This window comes from Anomaloglossus baeobatrachus, chromosome 4, assembly GCF_048569485.1.
Source record: "Anomaloglossus baeobatrachus isolate aAnoBae1 chromosome 4, aAnoBae1.hap1, whole genome shotgun sequence".
Classification (NCBI taxonomy): domain Eukaryota; kingdom Metazoa; phylum Chordata; class Amphibia; order Anura; family Aromobatidae; genus Anomaloglossus; species Anomaloglossus baeobatrachus.
Genome location: NC_134356.1, coordinates 110421808 through 110448102, shown reverse-complemented (window position 1 = coordinate 110448102; position 26295 = coordinate 110421808). Strand labels below are relative to the sequence as shown.

At 41.6% G+C, this 26295-nt stretch overlaps 1 protein-coding gene across 1 annotated transcript in view; it reads right to left on the bottom strand.

Annotated features, from left to right (window-relative positions):
- LOC142302326 (uncharacterized) overlaps positions 1-26295 on the bottom strand; it is a 306787-nt gene that overhangs the window by 268333 nt on the left and 12159 nt on the right. Inside the window, exons 4-5 of the mRNA XM_075343388.1 lie at positions 1205-2502; positions 1020-1109 (exon numbers count right to left, since the gene is read on the bottom strand). Coding sequence (XP_075199503.1) covers positions 1020-1109; positions 1205-2502 — 1388 coding nt within the window. The remainder of the gene's footprint in view (positions 1-1019; positions 1110-1204; positions 2503-26295) is intronic.

Here is a 26295-nt window from a genome sequence, read left to right as displayed (position 1 = left end):
AGATGGGTCAATAGAATTTCAGGTGTCCAAAATCCTTAAATTTCATTTTGTTTATGGATTTTTGCAGTACTTGTTCATGGGCAAGGTTATGGTCCTGAGCAGAGGACTTGGGTACCAATTTTGCAATATCTTCACTGACTGTAATAGCAGCTTTGGGAGATTTTCAGATAGCAGATTCTGACATTCCATTTGATGGTTTCTCTGGTGTCTGAGATCAACACAGGCAGACTCGAGGAGGCTAGCAAGAGTTACTCTACGGTGTTCTGTTTGCTTCTTACATCACATGTTCTCGAGAGGCCTATCACATCTGCTCTCCTCCTATTTATGCTGGTGGACCTTCCACCCATGCCAGCTATAGTTTATTTTATGTCTATCTGTGAGGTGTGGTGTCCTAGACTTAGTTGCGAACGTTGTGCTCATTGCTTTGGTGCAGTTATGGAGTTTACCCTGTTGTTTTGTAGCTTCCATTCTCCTCCGGTTTTCCTCCTGAATCACTTATTGTGTGAGCTGTGGGACAGAGGCTTGGTTTTCTCTTGTCTGTCTCTACCTGTGAGTTTCATCACACTCATGTCCCGTCCCTCTCTGGGGGTGTGGGAAACTGCTGAGAACTGGCCTGGAGCAAGGCCAGGAAAGAGAATCAGGCCTCTCAATCATAAGAAGTATACCTCAGATTATGGATAGCATGGGGCCCCCCTAGCTTGAGGGACAACTTAGGAGCCTCGGTTACCCGCTATCTCATAGTCACTGTGAAAGTACTTGATCAGAAAGAAAAGTATTTGCACTTTTGATCATGTGCAGTACAACTAGGCTATGGACACAAATGCCTTACCGACAAAGTTAAATCTTAATTAGCTGAGGAAAAATGAGCTTATAAATACTGTAACTATTAAATTAAAAGTGAAAAACATTATACAGGACAGGTTAGGCATTGAACTTAGTCATAAAGATGCAAATAAGGCTGGGTTGGAGGACATAGGGGACTTGACATGTTCAGTTTAAATACACAAAAACATACTTACATTTGAAGGACATTTATAATAAGAACTGTCATAATCATCTGCATCTTCTGAATATTCATAGATGAAAAATGGATCATTTCCATCTTTAAACTGGTGAAGTTAAATTAAAAATTGTAGGTTAATGATTAAAACATAAACTGTAACATCACATTTTGGTTAATGAAAAAGTAAGAAAGCATTATAACCTTGATGTTGGATGAGTAAGGGAATTCACTTGACATAGCCTTCTCTTTTATATCTTCATATAGTATTTCCTTATAAATGGAAAAATATTCTGTAGTTGCAGGTAATGATTCTGATGCACTAGTCACTTCTCTTTCCATTTCTTCTTCTTCTTGGTACTTTTTTTGCCCATCCATACTTACATGTTCTTGATGAGCTTCTTCAGATAAATTTTCTTTAGGTGCAAGTGAATCTTCTTCAGTCATCTCAGCATCCGGCTGAATCACTGATTCTACCTCTTCTACAAAAGTGAATTCAAATACTTGCTCTTGGAAACTAGCATAAGAATCCTTAGTAGATGATGGTCCACTAACATAAACAAAACTGGCTTCAGAAATACTTTCACTAGATTTATCTGATGTCAGTTGTTGGCTTTCTTCTGAAGAAAGTGCAGATAGGTCGTAAGAAGATCCTTCACTCTCCTCTTCTGTGTCACCTTCTTCTCCTTCCTCAGCTTGATCCAATGTTTGTTGATATCTACTTTCATGTTCACTGGATTTATCTGATGTTGGTTGTTGACTTTCTCCTGAAGCATGTGGAGATAGGTCGTGAAAAGATCCTTCACTCTCCTCTTCTGTGTCACCTTCTTCTCCTTCCTCAGCTTGATCCAATGTTTGTTCATATCTACTTTCATGTTCACTGGATTTATCTGATGTTGGTTGTTGGCTTTCTCCTGAAGCATGTGCAGATAGGTCGTAAGAAGATCCTTCACTCTCCTCTTCTGTGTCACCTTCTTCTCCTTCCTCAGCTTGATCCAATGTTTGTTGATATCTACTTTCATGTTCACTGGATTTATCTGATGTTGGTTGTTGACTTTCTCCTGAAGCATGTGCAGATAGGTCGTAAGAAGATCCTTCACTCTCCTCTTCTGTGTCACCTTCTTCTCCTTCCTCAGCTTGATCCAATGTTTGTTGATATCTACTTTCATGTTCACTGGATTTATCTGATGTTGGTTGTTGGCTTTCTCCTGAAGCATGTGCAGATAGGTCGTAAGAAGATCCTTCACTCTCCTCTTCTGTGTCACCTTCTTCTCCTTCCTCAGCTTGATCCAATGTTTGTTGATATCTACTTTCATGTTCACTGGATTTATCTGATGCTGGTTGTTGGCTTTCTCCTGAAGCATGTGCAGATAGGTCGTAAGAAGATCCTTCACTCTCCTCTTCTGTGTCACCTTCTTCTCCTTCCTCAGCTTGATCCAATGTTTGTTCATATCTACTTTCATGTTCACTGGATTTATCTGATGTTGGTTGTTGGCTTTCTCCTGAAGCATGTGCAGATAGGTCGTAAGAAGATCCTTCACTCTCCTCTTCTGTGTCACCTTCTTCTCCTTCCTCAGCTTGATCCAATGTTTGTTCATATCTACTTTCATGTTCACTGGATTTATCTGATGTTGGTTGTTGGCTTTCTCCTGAAGCATGTGCAGATAGGTCGTAAGAAGATCCTTCACTCTCCTCTTCTGTGTCACCTTCTTCTCCTTCCTCAGCTTGATCCAATGTTTGTTGATATCTACTTTCATGTTCACTGGATTTATCTGATGTTGGTTGTTGGCTTTCTCCTGAAGCATGTGCAGATAGGTCGTAAGAAGATTTTTCACTCTCCTCTTCTGTGTCACCTTCTTCTCCTTTCTCAGCTTGATCCAATGTTTGTTGATATCTACTTTCATGTTCACTGGATTTATCTGATGTTGGTTGTTGGCTTTCTCCTGAAGCATGTGCAGATAGGTCGTAAGAAGATCCTTCACTCTCCTCTTCTGTGTCACCTTCTTCTCCTTCCTCAGCTTGATCCAATGTTTTTTCATATCTACTTTCATGTTCACTGGATTTATCTGATGTTGGTTTTTGGCTTTCTCCTGAAGCATGTGCAGATAGGTCGTAAGAAGATCCTTCACTCTGCTCTTCTGTGTCACCTTCTTCTCCTTCCTCAGCTTGATCCAATGATTGTTGATATCTACTTTCATGTTCACTGGATTTATCTGATGTTGGTTGTTGGCTTTCTCCTGAAGCATGTGCAGATAGGTCGTAAGAAGATCCTTCACTCTCCTCTTCTGTGTCACCTTCTTCTCCTTCCTCAGCTTGATCCAATGTTTGTTGATATCTACTTTCATGTTTACTGGATTTATCTGATGTTGCTTGTTGGCTTTCTCCTGAAGCATGTGCAGATAGGTCATAAGAAGATCCTTCACTCTGCTCTTCTGTGTCACCTTCTTCTCCTTCCTCAGCTTGATCCAATGTTTGTTGATCTCTACTTTCATGTTCACTGGATTTATCTGATGTTGATTGTTGGCTTTCTCCTGAAGCATGTGCAGATAGGTCGTAAGAAGATCCTTCACTCTCCTCTTCTGTGTCCCCTTCTTCTCCTTCCTCAGCTTGATCCAATGTTTGTTCATATCTACTTTCATGTTCACTGGATTTATCTGATGTTGGTTGTTGGCTTTCTCCTGAAGCATGTGCAGATAGGTCGTAAGAAGATCCTTCACTCTCCTCTTCTGTGTCATCTTCTTCTCCTTCCTCAGCTTGATCCAATGTTTGTTGATATCTACTTTCATGTTCACTGGATTTATCTGATGTTGGTTGTTGGCTTTCTCCTGAAGCATGTGGAGATAGGTCGTAAGAAGATCCTTCACTCTCCTCTTCTGTGTCACCTTCTTCTCCTTCCTCAGCTTGATCCAATGTTTTTTCATATCTACTTTCATGTTCACTGGATTTATCTGATGTTGGTTTTTGGCTTTCTCCTGAAGCATGTGCAGATAGGTCGTAAGAAGATCCTTCACTCTGCTCTTCTGTGTCACCTTCTTCTCCTTCCTCAGCTTGATCCAATGTTTGTTGATATCTACTTTCATGTTCACTGGATTTATCTGATGTTGGTTGTTGGCTTTCTCCTGAAGCATGTGCAGATAGGTCGTAAGAAGATCCTTCACTCTCCTCTTCTGTGTCACCTTCTTCTCCTTCCTCAGCTTGATCCAATGTTTGTTGATCTCTACTTTCATGTTCACTGGATTTATCTGATGTTGATTGTTGGCTTTCTCCTGAAGCATGTGCAGATAGGTCGTAAGAAGATCCTTCACTCTCCTCTTCTGTGTCCCCTTCTTCTCCTTCCTCAGCTTGATCCAATGTTTGTTCATATCTACTTTCATGTTCACTGGATTTATCTGATGTTGGTTGTTGGCTTTCTCCTGAAGCATGTGCAGATAGGTCGTAAGAAGATCCTTCACTCTCCTCTTCTGTGTCATCTTCTTCTCCTTCCTCAGCTTGATCCAATGTTTGTTGATATCTACTTTCATGTTCACTGGATTTATCTGATGTTGGTTGTTGGCTTTCTCCTGAAGCATGTGGAGATAGGTCGTAAGAAGATCCTTCACTCTCCTCTTCTGTGTCACCTTCTTCTCCTTCCTCAGCTTGATCCAATGTTTGTTGATCTCTACTTTCATGTTCACTGGATTTATCTGATGTTGATTGTTGGCTTTCTCCTGAAGCATGTGCAGATAGGTCGTAAGAAGATCCTTCACTCTCCTCTTCTGTGTCCCCTTCTTCTCCTTCCTCAGCTTGATCCAATGTTTGTTCATATCTACTTTCATGTTCACTGGATTTATCTGATGTTGGTTGTTGGCTTTCTCCTGAAGCATGTGCAGATAGGTCGTAAGAAGATCCTTCACTCTCCTCTTCTGTGTCATCTTCTTCTCCTTCCTCAGCTTGATCCAATGTTTGTTGATATCTACTTTCATGTTCACTGGATTTATCTGATGTTGGTTGTTGGCTTTCTCCTGAAGCATGTGGAGATAGGTCGTAAGAAGATCCTTCCCTCTCCTCTTCTGTGTCACCTTCTTCTCCTTCCTCAGCTTGATCCAATGTTTTTTCATATCTACTTTCATGTTCACTGGATTTATCTGATGTTGGTTTTTGGCTTTCTCCTGAAGCATGTGCAGATAGGTCGTAAGAAGATCCTTCACTCTGCTCTTCTGTGTCACCTTCTTCTCCTTCCTCAGCTTGATCCAATGTTTGTTGATATCTACTTTCATGTTCACTGGATTTATCTGATGTTGGTTGTTGGCTTTCTCATGAAGCATGTGCAGATAGGTCGTAAGAAGATCCTTCACTCTCCTCTTCTATGTCACCTTCTTCTCCTTCCTCAGCTTGATCCAATGTTTGTTGATCTCTACTTTCATGTTCACTGGATTTATCTGATGTTGATTGTTGGCTTTCTCCTGAAGCATGTGCAGATAGGTCGTAAGAAGATCCTTCACTCTCCTCTTCTGTGTCCCCTTCTTCTCCTTCCTCAGCTTGATCCAATGTTTGTTCATATCTACTTTCATGTTCACTGGATTTATCTGATGTTGGTTGTTGGCTTTCTCCTGAAGCATGTGCAGATAGGTCGTAAGAAGATCCTTCACTCTCCTCTTCTGTGTCATCTTCTTCTCCTTCCTCAGCTTGATCCAATGTTTGTTGATATCTACTTTCATGTTCACTGGATTTATCTGATGTTGGTTGTTGGCTTTCTCCTGAAGCATGTGGAGATAGGTCGTAAGAAGATCCTTCACTCTCCTCTTCTGTGTCACCTTCTTCTCCTTCCTCAGCTTGATCCAATGTTTGTTGATATCTACTTTCATGTTCACTGGATTTATCTGATGTTGCTTGTTGGCTTTCTCCTGAAGCATGTGCAGATAGGTCGTAAGAAGATCCTTCACTCTCCTCTTCTGTGTCACCTTCTTCTCCTTCCTCAGCTTGATCCAATGATTGTTGATATCTACTTTCATGTTCACTGGATTTATCTGATGTTGCTTGTTGGCTTTCTCCTGAAGCATGTGGAGATAGGTCGTAAGAAGATCCTTCACTCTCCTCTTCTGTGTCACCTTCTTCTCCTTCCTCAGCTTGATCCAATGATTGTTGATATCTACTTTCATGTTCACTGGATTTATCTGATGTTGCTTGTTGGCTTTCTCCTGAAGCATGTGGAGATAGGTCGTAAGAAGATCCTTCACTCTCCTCTTCTGTGTCACCTTCTTCTCCTTCCTCAGCTTGATCCAATGTTTGTTGATATCTACTTTCATGTTCACTGGATTTATCTGATGTTGCTTGTTGGCTTTCTCCTGAAGCATGTGCAGATAGGTCGTAAGAAGATCCTTCACTCTCCTCTTCTGTGTCACCTTCTTCTCCTTCCTCAGCTTGATCCAATGTTTGTTCATATCTACTTTCATGTTCACTGGATTTATCTGATGTTGGTTGTTGGCTTTCTCCTGAAGCATGTGCAGATAGGTCGTAAGAAGATCCTTCACTCTCCTCTTCTGTGTCACCTTCTTCTCCTTCCTCAGCTTGATCCAATGTTTGTTCATATCTACTTTCATGTTCACTGGATTTATCTGATGTTGGTTGTTGGCTTTCTCCTGAAGCATGTGCAGATAGGTCGTAAGAAGATCCTTCACTCTCCTCTTCTGTGTCACCTTCTTCTCCTTCCTCAGCTTGATCCAATGTTTGTTCATATCTACTTTCATGTTCACTGGATTTATCTGATGTTGGTTGTTGGCTTTCTCCTGAAGCATGTGCAGATAGGTCGTAAGAAGATCCTTCACTCTCCTCTTCTGTGTCACCTTCTTCTCCTTCCTCAACTTGATCCAATGTTTGTTGATATCTACTTTCATGTTCACTGGATTTATCTGATGTTGGTTGTTGGCTTTCTCCTGAAGCATGTGCAGATAGGTCGTAAGAAGATCTTTCACTCTCCTCTTCTGTGTCACCTTCTTCTCCTTTCTCAGCTTGATCCAATGTTTGTTGATATCTACTTTCATGTTCACTGGATTTATCTGATGTTGGTTGTTGGCTTTCTCCTGAAGCATGTGCAGATAGGTCGTAAGAAGATCCTTCACTCTCCTCTTCTGTGTCACCTTCTTCTCCTTCCTCAGCTTGATCCAATGTTTTTTCATACCTACTTTCATGTTCACTGGATTTATCTGATGTTGGTTTTTGGCTTTCTCCTGAAGCATGTGCAGATAGGTCGTAAGAAGATGCTTCACTCTGCTCTTCTGTGTCACCTTCTTCTCCTTCCTCAGCTTGATCCAATGATTGTTGATATCTACTTTCATGTTCACTGGATTTATCTGATGTTGGTTGTTGGCTTTCTCCTGAAGCATGTGCAGATAGGTCGTAAGAAGATCCTTCACTCTCCTCTTCTGTGTCACCTTCTTCTCCTTCCTCAGCTTGATCCAATGTTTGTTGATATCTACTTTCATGTTTACTGGATTTATCTGATGTTGCTTGTTGGCTTTCTCCTGAAGCATGTGCAGATAGGTCGTAAGAAAATCCTTCACTCTCCTCTTCTGTGTCACCTTTTTCTCCTTCCTCAGCTTGATCCAATGTTTGTTGATCTCTACTTTCATGTTCACTGGATTTATCTGATGTTGATTGTTGGCTTTCTCCTGAAGCATGTGCAGATAGGTCGTAAGAAGATCCTTCACTCTCCTCTTCTGTGTCCCCTTCTTCTCCTTCCTCAGCTTGATCCAATGTTTGTTCATATCTACTTTCATGTTCACTGGATTTATCTGATGTTGGTTGTTGGCTTTCTCCTGAAGCATGTGGAGATAGGTCGTAAGAAGATCCTTCACTCTCCTCTTCTGTGTCACCTTCTTCTCCTTCCTCAGCTTGATCCAATGTTTGTTGATATCTACTTTCATGTTCACTGGATTTATCTGATGTTGGTTGTTGGCTTTCTCCTGAAGCATGTGGAGATAGGTCGTAAGAAGATCCTTCACTCTCCTCTTCTGTGTCACCTTCTTCTCCTTCCTCAGCTTGATCCAATGTTTTTTCATATCTACTTTCATGTTCACTGGATTTATCTGATGTTGGTTGTTGGCTTTCTCCTGAAGCATGTGCAGATAGGTCGTAAGAAGATCCTTCACTCTCCTCTTCTGTGTCATCTTCTTCTCCTTCCTCAGCTTGATCCAATGTTTGTTGATATCTACTTTCATGTTCACTGGATTTATCTGATGTTGGTTGTTGGCTTTCTCCTGAAGCATGTGGAGATAGGTCATAAGAAGATCCTTCACTCTCCTCTTCTGTGTCACCTTCTTCTCCTTCCTCAGCTTGATCCAATGTTTGTTGATATCTACTTTTATGTTCACTGGATTTATCTGATGTTGCTTGTTGGCTTTCTCCTGAAGCATGTGCAGATAGGTCGTAAGAAGATCCTTCACTCTCCTCTTCTGTGTCACCTTCTTCTCCATCCTCAGCTTGATCCAATGATTGTTGATATCTACTTTCATGTTCACTGGATTTATCTGATGTTGCTTGTTGGCTTTCTCCTGAAGCATGTGGAGATAAGTCGTAAGAAGATCCTTCACTCTCCTCTTCTGTGTCGTCTTCTTCTCCTTCCTCAGCTTGATCCAATGTTTGTTGATATCTACTTTCATGTTCACTGGATTTATCTGATGTTGGTTGTTGGCTTTCTCCTGAAGCATGTGGAGATAGGTCGTAAGAAGATCCTTCACTCTCCTCTTCTGTGTCACCTTCTTCTCCTTCCTCAGCTTGATCCAATGTTTTTTCATATCTACTTTCATGTTCACTGGATTTATCTGATGTTGGTTTTTGGCTTTCTCCTGAAGCATGTGCAGATAGGTCGTAAGGAGATCCTTCACTCTGCTCTTCTGTGTCACCTTCTTCTCCTTCCTCAGCTTGATCCAATGATTGTTGATATCTACTTTCATGTTCACTGGATTTATCTGATGTTGGTTGTTGGCTTTCTCCTGAAGCATGTGCAGATAGGTCGTAAGAAAATCCTTCACTCTCCTCTTCTGTGTCACCTTCTTCTCCTTCCTCAGCTTGATCCAATGTTTGTTGATATCTACTTTCATGTTTACTGGATTTATCTGATGTTGCTTGTTGGCTTTCTCCTGAAGCATGTGCAGATAGGTCGTAAGAAGATCCTTCACTCTCCTCTTCTGTGTCACCTTCTTCTCCTTCCTCAGCTTGATCCAATGTTTGTTGATCTCTACTTTCATGTTCACTGGATTTATCTGATGTTGATTGTTGGCTTTCTCCTGAAGCATGTGCAGATAGGTCGTAAGAAGATCCTTCATTCTCCTCTTCTGTGTCCCCTTCTTCTCCTTCCTCAGCTTGATCCAATGTTTGTTCATATCTACTTTCATGTTCACTGGATTTATCTGATGTTGGTTGTTGGCTTTCTCCTGAAGCATGTGCAGATAGGTCGTAAGAAGATCCTTCACTCTCCTCTTCTGTGTCATCTTCTTCTCCTTCCTCAGCTTGATCCAATGTTTGTTGATATCTACTTTCATGTTCACTGGATTTATCTGATGTTGGTTGTTGGCTTTCTCCTGAAGCATGTGGAGATAGGTCATAAGAAGATCCTTCACTCTCCTCTTCTGTGTCACCTTCTTCTCCTTCCTCAGCTTGATCCAATGTTTGTTGATATCTACTTTCATGTTCACTGGATTTATCTGATGTTGCTTGTTGGCTTTCTCCTGAAGCATGTGCAGATAGGTCGTAAGAAGATCCTTCACTCTCCTCTTCTGTGTCACCTTCTTCTCCTTCCTCAGCTTGATCCAATGATTGTTGATATCTACTTTCATGTTCACTGGATTTATCTGATGTTGCTTGTTGGCTTTCTCCTGAAGCATGTGATGATAGGTCGTAAGAAGATCCTTCACTCTCCTCTTCTGTGTCACCTTCTTCTCCTTCCTCAGCTTGATCCAATGTTTGTTGATATCTACTTTCATGTTCACTGGATTTATCTGATGTTGCTTGTTGGCTTTCTCCTGAAGCATGTGCAGATAGGTCGTAAGAAGATCCTTCACTCTCCTCTTCTGTGTCACCTTCATCTTCCTCAGCTTGATCCAATGTTTGTTGATATCTACTTTCATGTTCACTGGATTTATCTGATGTTGGTTGTTGGCTTTCTCCTGAAGCATGTGTAGATAGGTCGTAAGAAGATCCTTCACTCTCCTCTTCTGTGTCACCTTCTTCTCCTTCCTCAGCTTGATCCAATGTTTGTTCATATCTACTTTCATGTTCACTGGATTTATCTGATGTTGGTTTTTGGCTTTCTCCTGAAGCATGTGCAGATAGGTCGTAAGAAGATCCTTCACTCTGCTCTTCTGTGTCACCTTCTTCTCCTTCCTCAGCTTGATCCAATGAATGTTGATATCTACTTTCATGTTCACTGGATTTATCTGATGTTGGTTGTTGGCTTTCTCCTGAAGCATGTGCAGATAGGTCGTAAGAAGATCCTTCACTCTCCTCTTCTGTGTCACCTTCTTCTCCTTCCTCAGCTTGATCCAATGTTTGTTGATATCTACTTTCATGTTTACTGGATTTATCTGATGTTGCTTGTTGGCTTTCTCCTGAAGCATGTGCAGATAGGTCGTAAGAAGATCCTTCACTCTCCTCTTCTGTGTCACCTTCTTCTCCTTCCTCAGCTTGATCCAATGTTTGTTGATCTCTACTTTCATGTTCACTGGATTTATCTGATGTTGATTGTTGGCTTTCTCCTGAAGCATGTGCAGATAGGTCGTAAGAAGATCCTTCACTCTCCTCTTCTGTGTCCCCTTCTTCTCCTTCCTCAGCTTGATCCAATGTTTGTTCATATCTACTTTCATGTTCACTGGATTTATCTGATGTTGGTTGTTGGCTTTCTCCTGAAGCATGTGCAGATAGGTCGTAAGAAGATCCTTCACTCTCCTCTTCTGTGTCATCTTCTTCTCCTTCCTCAGCTTGATCCAATGTTTGTTGATATCTACTTTCATGTTCACTGGATTTATCTGATGTTGGTTGTTGGCTTTCTCCTGAAGCATGTGGAGATAGGTCGTAAGAAGATCCTTCACTCTCCTCTTCTGTGTCACCTTCTTCTCCTTCCTCAGCTTGATCCAATGTTTTTTCATATCTACTTTCATGTTCACTGGATTTATCTGATGTTGGTTTTTGGCTTTCTCCTGAAGCATGTGCAGATAGGTCGTAAGAAGATCCTTCACTCTGCTCTTCTGTGTCACCTTCTTCTCCTTCCTCAGCTTGATCCAATGTTTGTTGATATCTACTTTCATGTTCACTGGATTTATCTGATGTTGGTTGTTGGCTTTCTCCTGCAGCATGTGCAGATAGGTCGTAAGAAGATCCTTCACTCTCCTCTTCTGTGTCACCTTCTTCTCCTTCCTCAGCTTGATCCAATGTTTGTTGATATCTACTTTCATGTTTACTGGATTTATCTGATGTTGCTTGTTGGCTTTCTCCTGAAGCATGTGCAGATAGGTCGTAAGAAGATCCTTCACTCTCCTCTTCTGTGTCACCTTCTTCTCCTTCCTCAGCTTGATCCAATGTTTGTTGATCTCTACTTTCATGTTCACTGGATTTATCTGATGTTGATTGTTGGCTTTCTCCTGAAGCATGTGGAGATAGGTCGTAAGAAGATCCTTCACTATCCTCTTCTGTGTAACCTTCTTCTCCTTCCTCAGCTTGATCCAATGTTTTTTCATATCTACTTTCATGTTCACTGGATTTATCTGATGTTGGTTTTTGGCTTTCTCCTGAAGCATGTGCAGATAGGTCGTAAGAAGATCCTTCACTCTGCTCTTCTGTGTCACCTTCTTCTCCTTCCTCAGCTTGATCCAATGATTGTTGATATCTACTTTCATGTTCATTGGATTTATCTGATGTTGGTTGTTGGCTTTCTCCTGAAGCATGTGCAGATAGGTCGTAAGAAGATCCTTCACTCTCCTCTTCTGTGTCACCTTCTTCTCCTTCCTCAGCTTGATCCAATGTTTGTTGATATCTACTTTCATGTTTACTGGATTTATCTGATGTTGATTGTTGGCTTTCTCCTGAAGCATGTGCAGATAGGTTGTAAGAAGATCCTTCACTCTCCTCTTCTGTGTCACCTTCTTCTCCTTCCTCAGCTTGATCCAATGTTTGTTGATCTCTACTTTCATGTTCACTGGATTTATCTGATGTTGATTGTTGGCTTTCTCCTGAAGCATGTGCAGATAGGTCGTAAGAAGATCCTTCATTCTCCTCTTCTGTGTCCCCTTCTTCTCCTTCCTCAGCTTGATCCAATGTTTGTTCATATCTACTTTCATGTTCACTGGATTTATCTGATGTTGGTTGTTGGCTTTCTCCTGAAGCATGTGCAGATAGGTCGTAAGAAGATCCTTCACTCTGCTCTTCTGTGTCACCTTCTTCTCCTTCCTCAGCTTGATCCAATGTTTGTTGATATCTACTTTCATGTTCACTGGATTTATCTGATGTTGGTTGTTGGCTTTCTCCTGCAGCATGTGCAGATAGGTCGTAAGAAGATCCTTCACTCTCCTCTTCTGTGTCACCTTCTTCTCCTTCCTCAGCTTGATCCAATGTTTGTTGATATCTACTTTCATGTTTACTGGATTTATCTGATGTTGCTTGTTGGCTTTCTCCTGAAGCATGTGCAGATAGGTCGTAAGAAGATCCTTCACTCTCCTCTTCTGTGTCACCTTCTTCTCCTTCCTCAGCTTGATCCAATGTTTGTTGATCTCTACTTTCAAGTTCACTGGATTTATCTGATGTTGATTGTTGGCTTTCTCCTGAAGCATGTGGAGATAGGTCGTAAGAAGATCCTTCACTATCCTCTTCTGTGTAACCTTCTTCTCCTTCCTCAGCTTGATCCAATGTTTTTTCATATCTACTTTCATGTTCACTGGATTTATCTGATGTTGGTTTTTGGCTTTCTCCTGAAGCATGTGCAGATAGGTCGTAAGAAGATCCTTCACTCTGCTCTTCTGTGTCACCTTCTTCTCCTTCCTCAGCTTGATCCAATGATTGTTGATATCTACTTTCATGTTCACTGGATTTATCTGATGTTGGTTGTTGGCTTTCTCCTGAAGCATGTGCAGATAGGTCGTAAGAAGATCCTTCACTCTCCTCTTCTGTGTCACCTTCTTCTCCTTCCTCAGCTTGATCCAATGTTTGTTGATATCTACTTTCATGTTTACTGGATTTATCTGATGTTGATTGTTGGCTTTCTCCTGAAGCATGTGCAGATAGGTCGTAAGAAGATCCTTCACTCTCCTCTTCTGTGTCATCTTCTTCTCCTTCCTCAGCTTGATCCAATGTTTGTTGATATCTACTTTCATGTTCACTGGATTTATCTGATGTTTGTTGTTGGCTTTCTCCTGAAGCATGTGGAGATAGGTCATAAGAAGATCCTTCACTCTCCTCTTCTGTGTCACCTTCTTCTCCTTCCTCAGCTTGATCCAATGTTTGTTGATATCTACTTTCATGTTCACTGGATTTATCTGATGTTGCTTGTTGGCTTTCTCCTGAAGCATGTGCAGATAGGTCGTAAGAAGATCCTTCACTCTCCTCTTCTGTGTCATCTTCTTCTCCTTCCTCAGCTTGATCCAATGATTGTTGATATCTACTTTCATGTTCACTGGATTTATCTGATGTTGCTTGTTGGCTTTCTCCTGAAGCATGTGGAGATAGGTCGTAAGAAGATCCTTCAATCTCCTCTTCTGTGTCACCTTTTTCTCCTTCCTCAGCTTGATCCAATGTTTGTTGATATCTACTTTCATGTTCACTGGATTTATCTGATGTTGCTTGTTGGCTTTCTCCTGAAGCATGTGCAGATAGGTCGTAAGAAGATCCTTCACTCTCCTCTTCTGTGTCACCTTCATCTTCCTCAGCTTGATCCAATGTTTGTTGATATCTACTTTCATGTTCACTGGATTTATCTGATGTTGGTTGTTGGCTTTCTCCTGAAGCATGTGTAGATAGGTCGTAAGAAGATCCTTCACTCTCCTCTTCTGTGTCACCTTCTTCTCCTTCCTCAGCTTGATCCAATGTTTGTTCATATCTACTTTCATGTTCACTGGATTTATCTGATGTTGGTTTTTGGCTTTCTCCTGAAGCATGTGCAGATAGGTCGTAAGAAGATCCTTCACTCTGCTCTTCTGTGTCACCTTCTTCTCCTTCCTCAGCTTGATCCAATGATTGTTGATATCTACTTTCATGTTCACTGGATTTATCTGATGTTGGTTGTTGGCTTTCTCCTGAAGCATGTGCAGATAGGTCGTAAGAAGATCCTTCACTCTCCTCTTCTGTGTCACCTTCTTCTCCTTCCTCAGCTTGATCCAATGTTTGTTGATATCTACTTTCATGTTTACTGGATTTATCTGATGTTGCTTGTTGGCTTTCTCCTGAAGCATGTGCAGATAGGTCGTAAGAAGATCCTTCACTCTCCTCTTCTGTGTCATCTTCTTCTCCTTCCTCAGCTTGATCCAATGTTTGTTGATATCTACTTTCATGTTCACTGGATTTATCTGATGTTGGTTGTTGGCTTTCTCCTGAAGCATGTGGAGATAGGTCGTAAGAAGATCCTTCACTCTCCTCTTCTGTGTCACCTTCTTCTCCTTCCTCAGCTTGATCCAATGTTTTTTCATATCTACTTTCATGTTCACTGGATTTATCTGATGTTGGTTTTTGGCTTTCTCCTGAAGCATGTGCAGATAGGTCGTAAGAAGATCCTTCACTCTGCTCTTCTGTGTCACCTTCTTCTCCTTCCTCAGCTTGATCCAATGTTTGTTGATATCTACTTTCATGTTCACTGGATTTATCTGATGTTGGTTGTTGGCTTTCTCCTGCAGCATGTGCAGATAGGTCGTAAGAAGATCCTTCACTCTCCTCTTCTGTGTCACCTTCTTCTCCTTCCTCAGCTTGATCCAATGTTTGTTGATATCTACTTTCATGTTTACTGGATTTATCTGATGTTGCTTGTTGGCTTTCTCCTGAAGCATGTGCAGATAGGTCGTAAGAAGATCCTTCACTCTCCTCTTCTGTGTCACCTTCTTCTCCTTCCTCAGCTTGATCCAATGTTTGTTGATCTCTACTTTCATGTTCACTGGATTTATCTGATGTTGATTGTTGGCTTTCTCCTGAAGCATGTGCAGATAGGTCGTAAGAAGATCCTTCACTCTCCTCTTCTGTGTCCCCTTCTTCTCCTTCCTCAGCTTGATCCAATGTTTGTTCATATCTACTTTCATGTTCACTGGATTTATCTGATGTTGGTTGTTGGCTTTCTCCTGAAGCATGTGGAGATAGGTCGTAAGAAGATCCTTCACTATCCTCTTCTGTGTAACCTTCTTCTCCTTCCTCAGCTTGATCCAATGTTTGTTGATATCTACTTTCATGTTTACTGGATTTATCTGATGTTGATTGTTGGCTTTCTCCTGAAGCATGTGCAGATAGGTCGTAAGAAGATCCTTCACGCTCCTCTTCTGTGTCACCTTCTTCTCCTTCCTCAGCTTGATCCAATGTTTGTTGATCTCTACTTTCATGTTCACTGGATTTATCTGATGTTGATTGTTGGCTTTCTCCTGAAGCATGTGCAGATAGGTCGTAAGAAGATCCTTCATTCTCCTCTTCTGTGTCCCCTTCTTCTCCTTCCTCAGCTTGATCCAATGTTTGTTCATATCTACTTTCATGTTCACTGGATTTATCTGATGTTGGTTGTTGGCTTTCTCCTGAAGCATGTGCAGATAGGTCGTAAGAAGATCCTTCACTCTCCTCTTCTGTGTCCCCTTCTTCTCCTTCCTCAGCTTGATCCAATGTTTGTTCATATCTACTTTCATGTTCACTGGATTTATCTGATGTTGGTTGTTGGCTTTCTCCTGAAGCATGTGCAGATAGGTCGTAAGAAGATCCTTCACTCTCCTCTTCTGTGTCATCTTCTTCTCCTTCCTCAGCTTGATCCAATGATTGTTGATATCTACTTTCATGTTCACTGGATTTATCTGATGTTGCTTGTTGGCTTTCTCCTGAAGCATGTGGAGATAGGTCGTAAGAAGATCCTTCACTCTCCTCTTCTGTGTCACCTTCTTCTCCTTCCTCAGCTTGATCCAATGTTTGTTGATATCTACTTTCATGTTCACTGGATTTATCTGATGTTGCTTGTTGGCTTTCTCCTGAAGCATGTGCAGATAGGTCGTAAGAAGATCCTTCACTCTCCTCTTCTGTGTCACCTTCATCTTCCTCAGCTTGATCCAATGTTTGTTGATATCTACTTTCATGTTCACTGGATTTATCTGATGTTGGTTGTTGGCTTTCTCCTGAAGCATGTGTAGATAGGTCGTAAGAAGATCCTTCACTCTCCTCTTCTGTGTCACCTTCTTCTCCTTCCTCAGCTTGATGCAATGTTTGTTCATATCTACTTTCATGTTCACTGGATTTATCTGATGTTGGTTTTTGGCTTTCTCCTGAAGCATGTGCAGATAGGTCGTAAGAAGATCCTTCACTCTGCTCTTCTGTGTCACCTTCTTCTCCTTCCTCAGCTTGATCCAATGATTGTTGATATCTACTTTCATGTTCACTGGATTTATCTGATGTTGGTTGTTGGCTTTCTCCTGAAGCATGTGCAGATAGGTCGTAAGAAGATCCTTCACTCTCCTCTTCTGTGTCACCTTCTTCTCCTTCCTCAGCTTGATCCAATGTTTGTTGATATCTACTTTCATGTTTACTGGATTTATCTGATGTTGCTTGTTGGCTTTCTCCTGAAGCATGTGCAGATAGGTCGTAAGAAGATCCTTCACTCTCCTCTTCTGTGTCACCTTCTTCTCCTTCCTCAGCTTGATCCAATGTTTGTTGATCTCTACTTTCATGTTCACTGGATTTATCTGATGTTGATTGTTGGCTTTCTCCTGAAGCATGTGCAGATAGGTCGTAAGAAGATCCTTCACTCTCCTCTTCTGTGTCCCCTTCTTCTCCTTCCTCAGCTTGATCCAATGTTTGTTCATATCTACTTTCATGTTCACTGGATTTATCTGATGTTGGTTGTTGGCTTTCTCCTGAAGCATGTGCAGATAGGTCGTAAGAAGATCCTTCACTCTCCTCTTCTGTGTCATCTTCTTCTCCTTCCTCAGCTTGATCCAATGTTTGTTGATATCTACTTTCATGTTCACTGGATTTATCTGATGTTGGTTGTTGGCTTTCTCCTGAAGCATGTGGAGATAGGTCGTAAGAAGATCCTTCACTCTCCTCTTCTGTGTCACCTTCTTCTCCTTCCTCAGCTTGATCCAATGTTTGTTGATATCTACTTTCATGTTCACTGGATTTATCTGATGTTGCTTGTTGGCTTTCTCCTGAAGCATGTGCAGATAGGTCGTAAGAAGATCCTTCACTCTCCTCTTCTGTGTCACCTTCTTCTCCTTCCTCAGCTTGATCCAATGATTGTTGATATCTACTTTCATGTTCACTGGATTTATCTGATGTTGCTTGTTGGCTTTCTCCTGAAGCATGTGGAGATAGGTCGTAAGAAGATCCTTCACTCTCCTCTTCTGTGTCACCTTCTTCTCCTTCCTCAGCTTGATCCAATGATTGTTGATATCTACTTTCATGTTCACTGGATTTATCTGATGTTGCTTGTTGGCTTTCTCCTGAAGCATGTGGTGATAGGTCGTAAGAAGATCCTTCACTCTCCTCTTCTGTGTCACCTTCTTCTCCTTCCTCAGCTTGATCCAATGTTTGTTGATATCTACTTTCATGTTCACTGGATTTATCTGATGTTGCTTGTTGGCTTTCTCCTGAAGCATGTGCAGATAGGTCGTAAGAAGATCCTTCACTCTCCTCTTCTGTGTCACCTTCTTCTCCTTCCTCAGCTTGATCCAATGTTTGTTCATATCTACTTTCATGTTCACTGGATTTATCTGATGTTGGTTGTTGGCTTTCTCCTGAAGCATGTGCAGATAGGTCGTAAGAAGATCCTTCACTCTCCTCTTCTGTGTCACCTTCTTCTCGTTCCTCAGCTTGATCCAATGTTTGTTCATATCTACTTTCATGTTCACTGGATTTATCTGATGTTGGTTGTTGGCTTTCTCCTGAAGCATGTGCAGATAGGTCGTAAGAAGATCCTTCACTCTCCTCTTCTGTGTCACCTTCTTCTCCTTCCTCAGCTTGATCCAATGTTTGTTCATATCTACTTTCATGTTCACTGGATTTATCTGATGTTGGTTTTTGGCTTTCTCCTGAAGCATGTGCAGATAGGTCGTAAGAAGATCCTTCACTCTGCTCTTCTGTGTCACCTTCTTCTCCTTCCTCAGCTTGATCCAATGATTGTTGATATCTACTTTCATGTTCACTGGATTTATCTGATGTTGGTTGTTGGCTTTCTCCTGAAGCATGTGCAGATAGGTCGTAAGAAGATCCTTCACTCTCCTCTTCTGTGTCACCTTCTTCTCCTTCCTCAGCTTGATCCAATGTTTGTTGATATCTACTTTCATGTTTACTGGATTTATCTGATGTTGCTTGTTGGCTTTCTCCTGAAGCATGTGCAGATAGGTCGTAAGAAGATCCTTCACTCTCCTCTTCTGTGTCATCTTCTTCTCCTTCCTCAGCTTGATCCAATGTTTGTTGATATCTACTTTCATGTTCACTGGATTTATCTGATGTTGGTTGTTGGCTTTCTCCTGAAGCATGTGGAGATAGGTCGTAAGAAGATCCTTCACTCTCCTCTTCTGTGTCACCTTCTTCTCCTTCCTCAGCTTGATCCAATGTTTTTTCATATCTACTTTCATGTTCACTGGATTTATCTGATGTTGGTTTTTGGCTTTCTCCTGAAGCATGTGCAGATAGGTCGTAAGAAGATCCTTCACTCTGCTCTTCTGTGTCACCTTCTTCTCCTTCCTCAGCTTGATCCAATGTTTGTTGATATCTACTTTCATGTTCACTGGATTTATCTGATGTTGGTTGTTGGCTTTCTCCTGCAGCATGTGCAGATAGGTCGTAAGAAGATCCTTCACTCTCCTCTTCTGTGTCACCTTCTTCTCCTTCCTCAGCTTGATCCAATGTTTGTTGATATCTACTTTCATGTTTACTGGATTTATCTGATGTTGCTTGTTGGCTTTCTCCTGAAGCATGTGCAGATAGGTCGTAAGAAGATCCTTCACTCTCCTCTTCTGTGTCACCTTCTTTTCCTTCCTCAGCTTGATCCAATGTTTGTTGATCTCTACTTTCATGTTCACTGGATTTATCTGATGTTGATTGTTGGCTTTCTCCTGAAGCATGTGCAGATAGGTCGTAAGAAGATCCTTCACTCTCCTCTTCTGTGTCCCCTTCTTCTCCTTCCTCAGCTTGATCCAATGTTTGTTCATATCTACTTTCATGTTCACTGGATTTATCTGATGTTGGTTGTTGGCTTTCTCCTGAAGCATGTGGAGATAGGTCGTAAGAAGATCCTTCACTATCCTCTTCTGTGTAACCTTCTTCTCCTTCCTCAGCTTGATCCAATGTTTGTTGATATCTACTTTCATGTTTACTGGATTTATCTGATGTTGCTTGTTGGCTTTCTCCTGAAGCATGTGCAGATAGGTCGTAAGAAGATCCTTCACTCTCCTCTTCTGTGTCACCTTCTTCTCCTTCCTCAGCTTGATCCAATGTTTGTTGATCTCTACTTTCATGTTCACTGGATTTATCTGATGTTGATTGTTGGCTTTCTCCTGAAGCATGTGCAGATAGGTCGTAAGAAGATCCTTCACTCTCCTCTTCTGTGTCCCCTTCTTCTCCTTCCTCAGCTTGATCCAATGTTTGTTCATATCTACTTTCATGTTCACTGGATTTATCTGATGTTGGTTGTTGGCTTTCTCCTGAAGCATGTGGAGATAGGTCGTAAGAAGATCCTTCACTATCCTCTTCTGTGTAACCTTCTTCTCCTTCCTCAGCTTGATCCAATGTTTGTTGATATCTACTTTCATGTTTACTGGATTTATCTGATGTTGATTGTTGGCTTTCTCCTGAAGCATGTGCAGATAGGTCGTAAGAAGATCCTTCACGCTCCTCTTCTGTGTCACCTTCTTCTCCTTCCTCAGCTTGATCCAATGTTTGTTGATCTCTACTTTCATGTTCACTGGATTTATCTGATGTTGATTGTTGGCTTTCTCCTGAAGCATGTGCAGATAGGTCGTAAGAAGATCCTTCATTCTCCTCTTCTGTGTCCCCTTCTTCTCCTTCCTCAGCTTGATCCAATGTTTGTTCATATCTACTTTCATGTTCACTGGATTTATCTGATGTTGGTTGTTGGCTTTCTCCTGAAGCATGTGCAGATAGGTCGTAAGAAGATCCTTCACTCTCCTCTTCTGTGTCCCCTTCTTCTCCTTCCTCAGCTTGATCCAATGTTTGTTCATATCTACTTTCATGTTCACTGGATTTATCTGATGTTGGTTGTTGGCTTTCTCCTGAAGCATGTGCAGATAGGTCGTAAGAAGATCCTTCACTCTCCTCTTCTGTGTCATCTTCTTCTCCTTCCTCAGCTTGATCCAATGATTGTTGATATCTACTTTCATGTTCACTGGATTTATCTGATGTTGCTTGTTGGCTTTCTCCTGAAGCATGTGGAGATAGGTCGTAAGAAGATCCTTCACTCTCCTCTTCTGTGTCACCTTCTTCTCCTTCCTCAGCTTGATCCAATGTTTGTTGATATCTACTTTCATGTTCACTGGATTTATCTGATGTTGCTTGTTGGCTTTCTCCTGAAGCATGTGCAGATAGGTCGTAAGAAGATCCTTCACTCTCCTCTTCTGTGTCACCTTCATCTTCCTCAGCTTGATCCAATGTTTGTTGATATCTACTTTCATGTTCACTGGATTTATCTGATGTTGGTTGTTGGCTTTCTCCTGAAGCATGTGTAGATAGGTCGTAAGAAGATCCTTCACTCTCCTCTTCTGTGTCACCTTCTTCTCCTTCCTCAGCTTGATCCAATGTTTGTTCATATCTACTTTCATGTTCACTGGATTTATCTGATGTTGGTTTTTGGCTTTCTCCTGAAGCATGTGCAGATAGGTCGTAAGAAGATCCTTCACTCTGCTCTTCTGTGTCACCTTCTTCTCCTTCCTCAGCTTGATCCAATGATTGTTGATATCTACTTTCATGTTCACTGGATTTATCTGATGTTGGTTGTTGGCTTTCTCCTGAAGCATGTGCAGATAGGTCGTAAGAAGATCCTTCACTCTCCTCTTCTGTGTCACCTTCTTCTCCTTCCTCAGCTTGATCCAATGTTTGTTGATATCTACTTTCATGTTTACTGGATTTATCTGATGTTGCTTGTTGGCTTTCTCCTGAAGCATGTGCAGATAGGTCGTAAGAAGATCCTTCACTCTCCTCTTCTGTGTCACCTTCTTCTCCTTCCTCAGCTTGATCCAATGTTTGTTGATCTCTACTTTCATGTTCACTGGATTTATCTGATGTTGATTGTTGGCTTTCTCCTGAAGCATGTGCAGATAGGTCGTAAGAAGATCCTTCACTCTCCTCTTCTGTGTCCCCTTCTTCTCCTTCCTCAGCTTGATCCAATGTTTGTTCATATCTACTTTCATGTTCACTGGATTTATCTGATGTTGGTTGTTGGCTTTCTCCTGAAGCATGTGCAGATAGGTCGTAAGAAGATCCTTCACTCTCCTCTTCTGTGTCATCTTCTTCTCCTTCCTCAGCTTGATCCAATGTTTGTTGATATCTACTTTCATGTTCACTGGATTTATCTGATGTTGGTTGTTGGCTTTCTCCTGAAGCATGTGGAGATAGGTCGTAAGAAGATCCTTCACTCTCCTCTTCTGTGTCACCTTCTTCTCCTTCCTCAGCTTGATCCAATGTTTGTTGATATCTACTTTCATGTTCACTGGATTTATCTGATGTTGCTTGTTGGCTTTCTCCTGAAGCATGTGCAGATAGGTCGTAAGAAGATCCTTCACTCTCCTCTTCTGTGTCACCTTCTTCTCCTTCCTCAGCTTGATCCAATGATTGTTGATATCTACTTTCATGTTCACTGGATTTATCTGATGTTGCTTGTTGGCTTTCTCCTGAAGCATGTGGAGATAGGTCGTAAGAAGATCCTTCACTCTCCTCTTCTGTGTCACCTTCTTCTCCTTCCTCAGCTTGATCCAATGATTGTTGATATCTACTTTCATGTTCACTGGATTTATCTGATGTTGCTTGTTGGCTTTCTCCTGAAGCATGTGGTGATAGGTCGTAAGAAGATCCTTCACTCTCCTCTTCTGTGTCACCTTCTTCTCCTTCCTCAGCTTGATCCAATGTTTGTTGATATCTACTTTCATGTTCACTGGATTTATCTGATGTTGCTTGTTGGCTTTCTCCTGAAGCATGTGCAGATAGGTCGTAAGAAGATCCTTCACTCTCCTCTTCTGTGTCACCTTCTTCTCCTTCCTCAGCTTGATCCAATGTTTGTTCATATCTACTTTCATGTTCACTGGATTTATCTGATGTTGGTTGTTGGCTTTCTCCTGAAGCATGTGCAGATAGGTCGTAAGAAGATCCTTCACTCTCCTCTTCTGTGTCACCTTCTTCTCGTTCCTCAGCTTGATCCAATGTTTGTTCATATCTACTTTCATGTTCACTGGATTTATCTGATGTTGGTTGTTGGCTTTCTCCTGAAGCATGTGCAGATAGGTCGTAAGAAGATCCTTCACTCTCCTCTTCTGTGTCACCTTCTTCTCCTTCCTCAGCTTGATCCAATGTTTGTTCATATCTACTTTCATGTTCACTGGATTTATCTGATGTTGGTTTTTGGCTTTCTCCTGAAGCATGTGCAGATAGGTCGTAAGAAGATCCTTCACTCTGCTCTTCTGTGTCACCTTCTTCTCCTTCCTCAGCTTGATCCAATGATTGTTGATATCTACTTTCATGTTCACTGGATTTATCTGATGTTGGTTGTTGGCTTTCTCCTGAAGCATGTGCAGATAGGTCGTAAGAAGATCCTTCACTCTCCTCTTCTGTGTCACCTTCTTCTCCTTCCTCAGCTTGATCCAATGTTTGTTGATATCTACTTTCATGTTTACTGGATTTATCTGATGTTGCTTGTTGGCTTTCTCCTGAAGCATGTGCAGATAGGTCGTAAGAAGATCCTTCACTCTCCTCTTCTGTGTCATCTTCTTCTCCTTCCTCAGCTTGATCCAATGTTTGTTGATATCTACTTTCATGTTCACTGGATTTATCTGATGTTGGTTGTTGGCTTTCTCCTGAAGCATGTGGAGATAGGTCGTAAGAAGATCCTTCACTCTCCTCTTCTGTGTCACCTTCTTCTCCTTCCTCAGCTTGATCCAATGTTTTTTCATATCTACTTTCATGTTCACTGGATTTATCTGATGTTGGTTTTTGGCTTTCTCCTGAAGCATGTGCAGATAGGTCGTAAGAAGATCCTTCACTCTGCTCTTCTGTGTCACCTTCTTCTCCTTCCTCAGCTTGATCCAATGTTTGTTGATATCTACTTTCATGTTCACTGGATTTATCTGATGTTGGTTGTTGGCTTTCTCCTGCAGCATGTGCAGATAGGTCGTAAGAAGATCCTTCACTCTCCTCTTCTGTGTCACCTTCTTCTCCTTCCTCAGCTTGATCCAATGTTTGTTGATATCTACTTTCATGTTTACTGGATTTATCTGATGTTGCTTGTTGGCTTTCTCCTGAAGCATGTGCAGATAGGTCGTAAGAAGATCCTTCACTCTCCTCTTCTGTGTCACCTTCTTTTCCTTCCTCAGCTTGATCCAATGTTTGTTGATCTCTACTTTCATGTTCACTGGATTTATCTGATGTTGATTGTTGGCTTTCTCCTGAAGCATGTGCAGATAGGTCGTAAGAAGATCCTTCACTCTCCTCTTCTGTGTCCCCTTCTTCTCCTTCCTCAGCTTGATCCAATGTTTGTTCATATCTACTTTCATGTTCACTGGATTTATCTGATGTTGGTTGTTGGCTTTCTCCTGAAGCATGTGGAGATAGGTCGTAAGAAGATCCTTCACTATCCTCTTCTGTGTAACCTTCTTCTCCTTCCTCAGCTTGATCCAATGTTTGTTGATATCTACTTTCATGTTTACTGGATTTATCTGATGTTGATTGTTGGCTTTCTCCTGAAGCATGTGCAGATAGGTCGTAAGAAGATCCTTCACTCTCCTCTTCTGTGTCACCTTCTTCTCCTTCCTCAGCTTGATCCAATGTTTGTTGATCTCTACTTTCATGTTCACTGGATTTATCTGATGTTGATTGTTGGCTTTCTCCTGAAGCATGTGCAGATAGGTCGTAAGAAGATCCTTCATTCTCCTCTTCTGTGTCCCCTTCTTCTCCTTCCTCAGCTTGATCCAATGTTTGTTCATATCTACTTTCATGTTCACTGGATTTATCTGATGTTGGTTGTTGGCTTTCTCCTGAAGCATGTGCAGATAGGTCGTAAGAAGATCCTTCACTCTCCTCTTCTGTGTCCCCTTCTTCTCCTTCCTCAGCTTGATCCAATGTTTGTTCATATCTACTTTCATGTTCACTGGATTTATCTGATGTTGGTTGTTGGCTTTCTCCTGAAGCATGTGCAGATAGGTCGTAAGAAGATCCTTCACTCTCCTCTTCTGTGTCATCTTCTTCTCCTTCCTCAGCTTGATCCAATGATTGTTGATATCTACTTTCATGTTCACTGGATTTATCTGATGTTGCTTGTTGGCTTTCTCCTGAAGCATGTGGAGATAGGTCGTAAGAAGATCCTTCACTCTCCTCTTCTGTGTCACCTTCTTCTCCTTCCTCAGCTTGATCCAATGTTTGTTGATATCTACTTTCATGTTCACTGGATTTATCTGATGTTGCTTGTTGGCTTTCTCCTGAAGCATGTGCAGATAGGTCGTAAGAAGATCCTTCACTCTCCTCTTCTGTGTCACCTTCATCTTCCTCAGCTTGATCCAATGTTTGTTGATATCTACTTTCATGTTCACTGGATTTATCTGATGTTGGTTGTTGGCTTTCTCCTGAAGCATGTGTAGATAGGTCGTAAGAAGATCCTTCACTCTCCTCTTCTGTGTCACCTTCTTCTCCTTCCTCAGCTTGATCCAATGTTTGTTCATATCTACTTTCATGTTCACTGGATTTATCTGATGTTGGTTTTTGGCTTTCTCCTGAAGCATGTGCAGATAGGTCGTAAGAAGATCCTTCACTCTGCTCTTCTGTGTCACCTTCTTCTCCTTCCTCAGCTTGATCCAATGATTGTTGATATCTACTTTCATGTTCACTGGATTTATCTGATGTTGGTTGTTGGCTTTCTCCTGAAGCATGTGCAGATAGGTCGTAAGAAGATCCTTCACTCTCCTCTTCTGTGTCACCTTCTTCTCCTTCCTCAGCTTGATCCAATGTTTGTTGATATCTACTTTCATGTTTACTGGATTTATCTGATGTTGCTTGTTGGCTTTCTCCTGAAGCATGTGCAGATAGGTCGTAAGAAGATCCTTCACTCTCCTCTTCTGTGTCACCTTCTTCTCCTTCCTCAGCTTGATCCAATGTTTGTTGATCTCTACTTTCATGTTCACTGGATTTATCTGATGTTGATTGTTGGCTTTCTCCTGAAGCATGTGCAGATAGGTCGTAAGAAGATCCTTCACTCTCCTCTTCTGTGTCCCCTTCTTCTCCTTCCTCAGCTTGATCCAATGTTTGTTCATATCTACTTTCATGTTCACTGGATTTATCTGATGTTGGTTGTTGGCTTTCTCCTGATGCATGTGCAGATAGGTCGTAAGAAGATCCTTCACTCTCCTCTTCTGTGTCATCTTCTTCTCCTTCCTCAGCTTGATCCAATGTTTGTTGATATCTACTTTCATGTTCACTGGATTTATCTGATGTTGGTTGTTGGCTTTCTCCTGAAGCATGTGGAGATAGGTCGTAAGAAGATCCTTCACTCTCCTCTTCTGTGTCACCTTCTTCTCCTTCCTCAGCTTGATCCAATGTTTGTTGATATCTACTTTCATGTTCACTGGATTTATCTGATGTTGCTTGTTGGCTTTCTCCTGAAGCATGTGCAGATAGGTCGTAAGAAGATCCTTCACTCTCCTCTTCTGTGTCACCTTCTTCTCCTTCCTCAGCTTGATCCAATGATTGTTGATATCTACTTTCATGTTCACTGGATTTATCTGATGTTGCTTGTTGGCTTTCTCCTGAAGCATGTGGAGATAGGTCGTAAGAAGATCCTTCACTCTCCTCTTCTGTGTCACCTTCTTCTCCTTCCTCAGCTTGATCCAATGATTGTTGATATCTACTTTCATGTTCACTGGATTTATCTGATGTTGCTTGTTGGC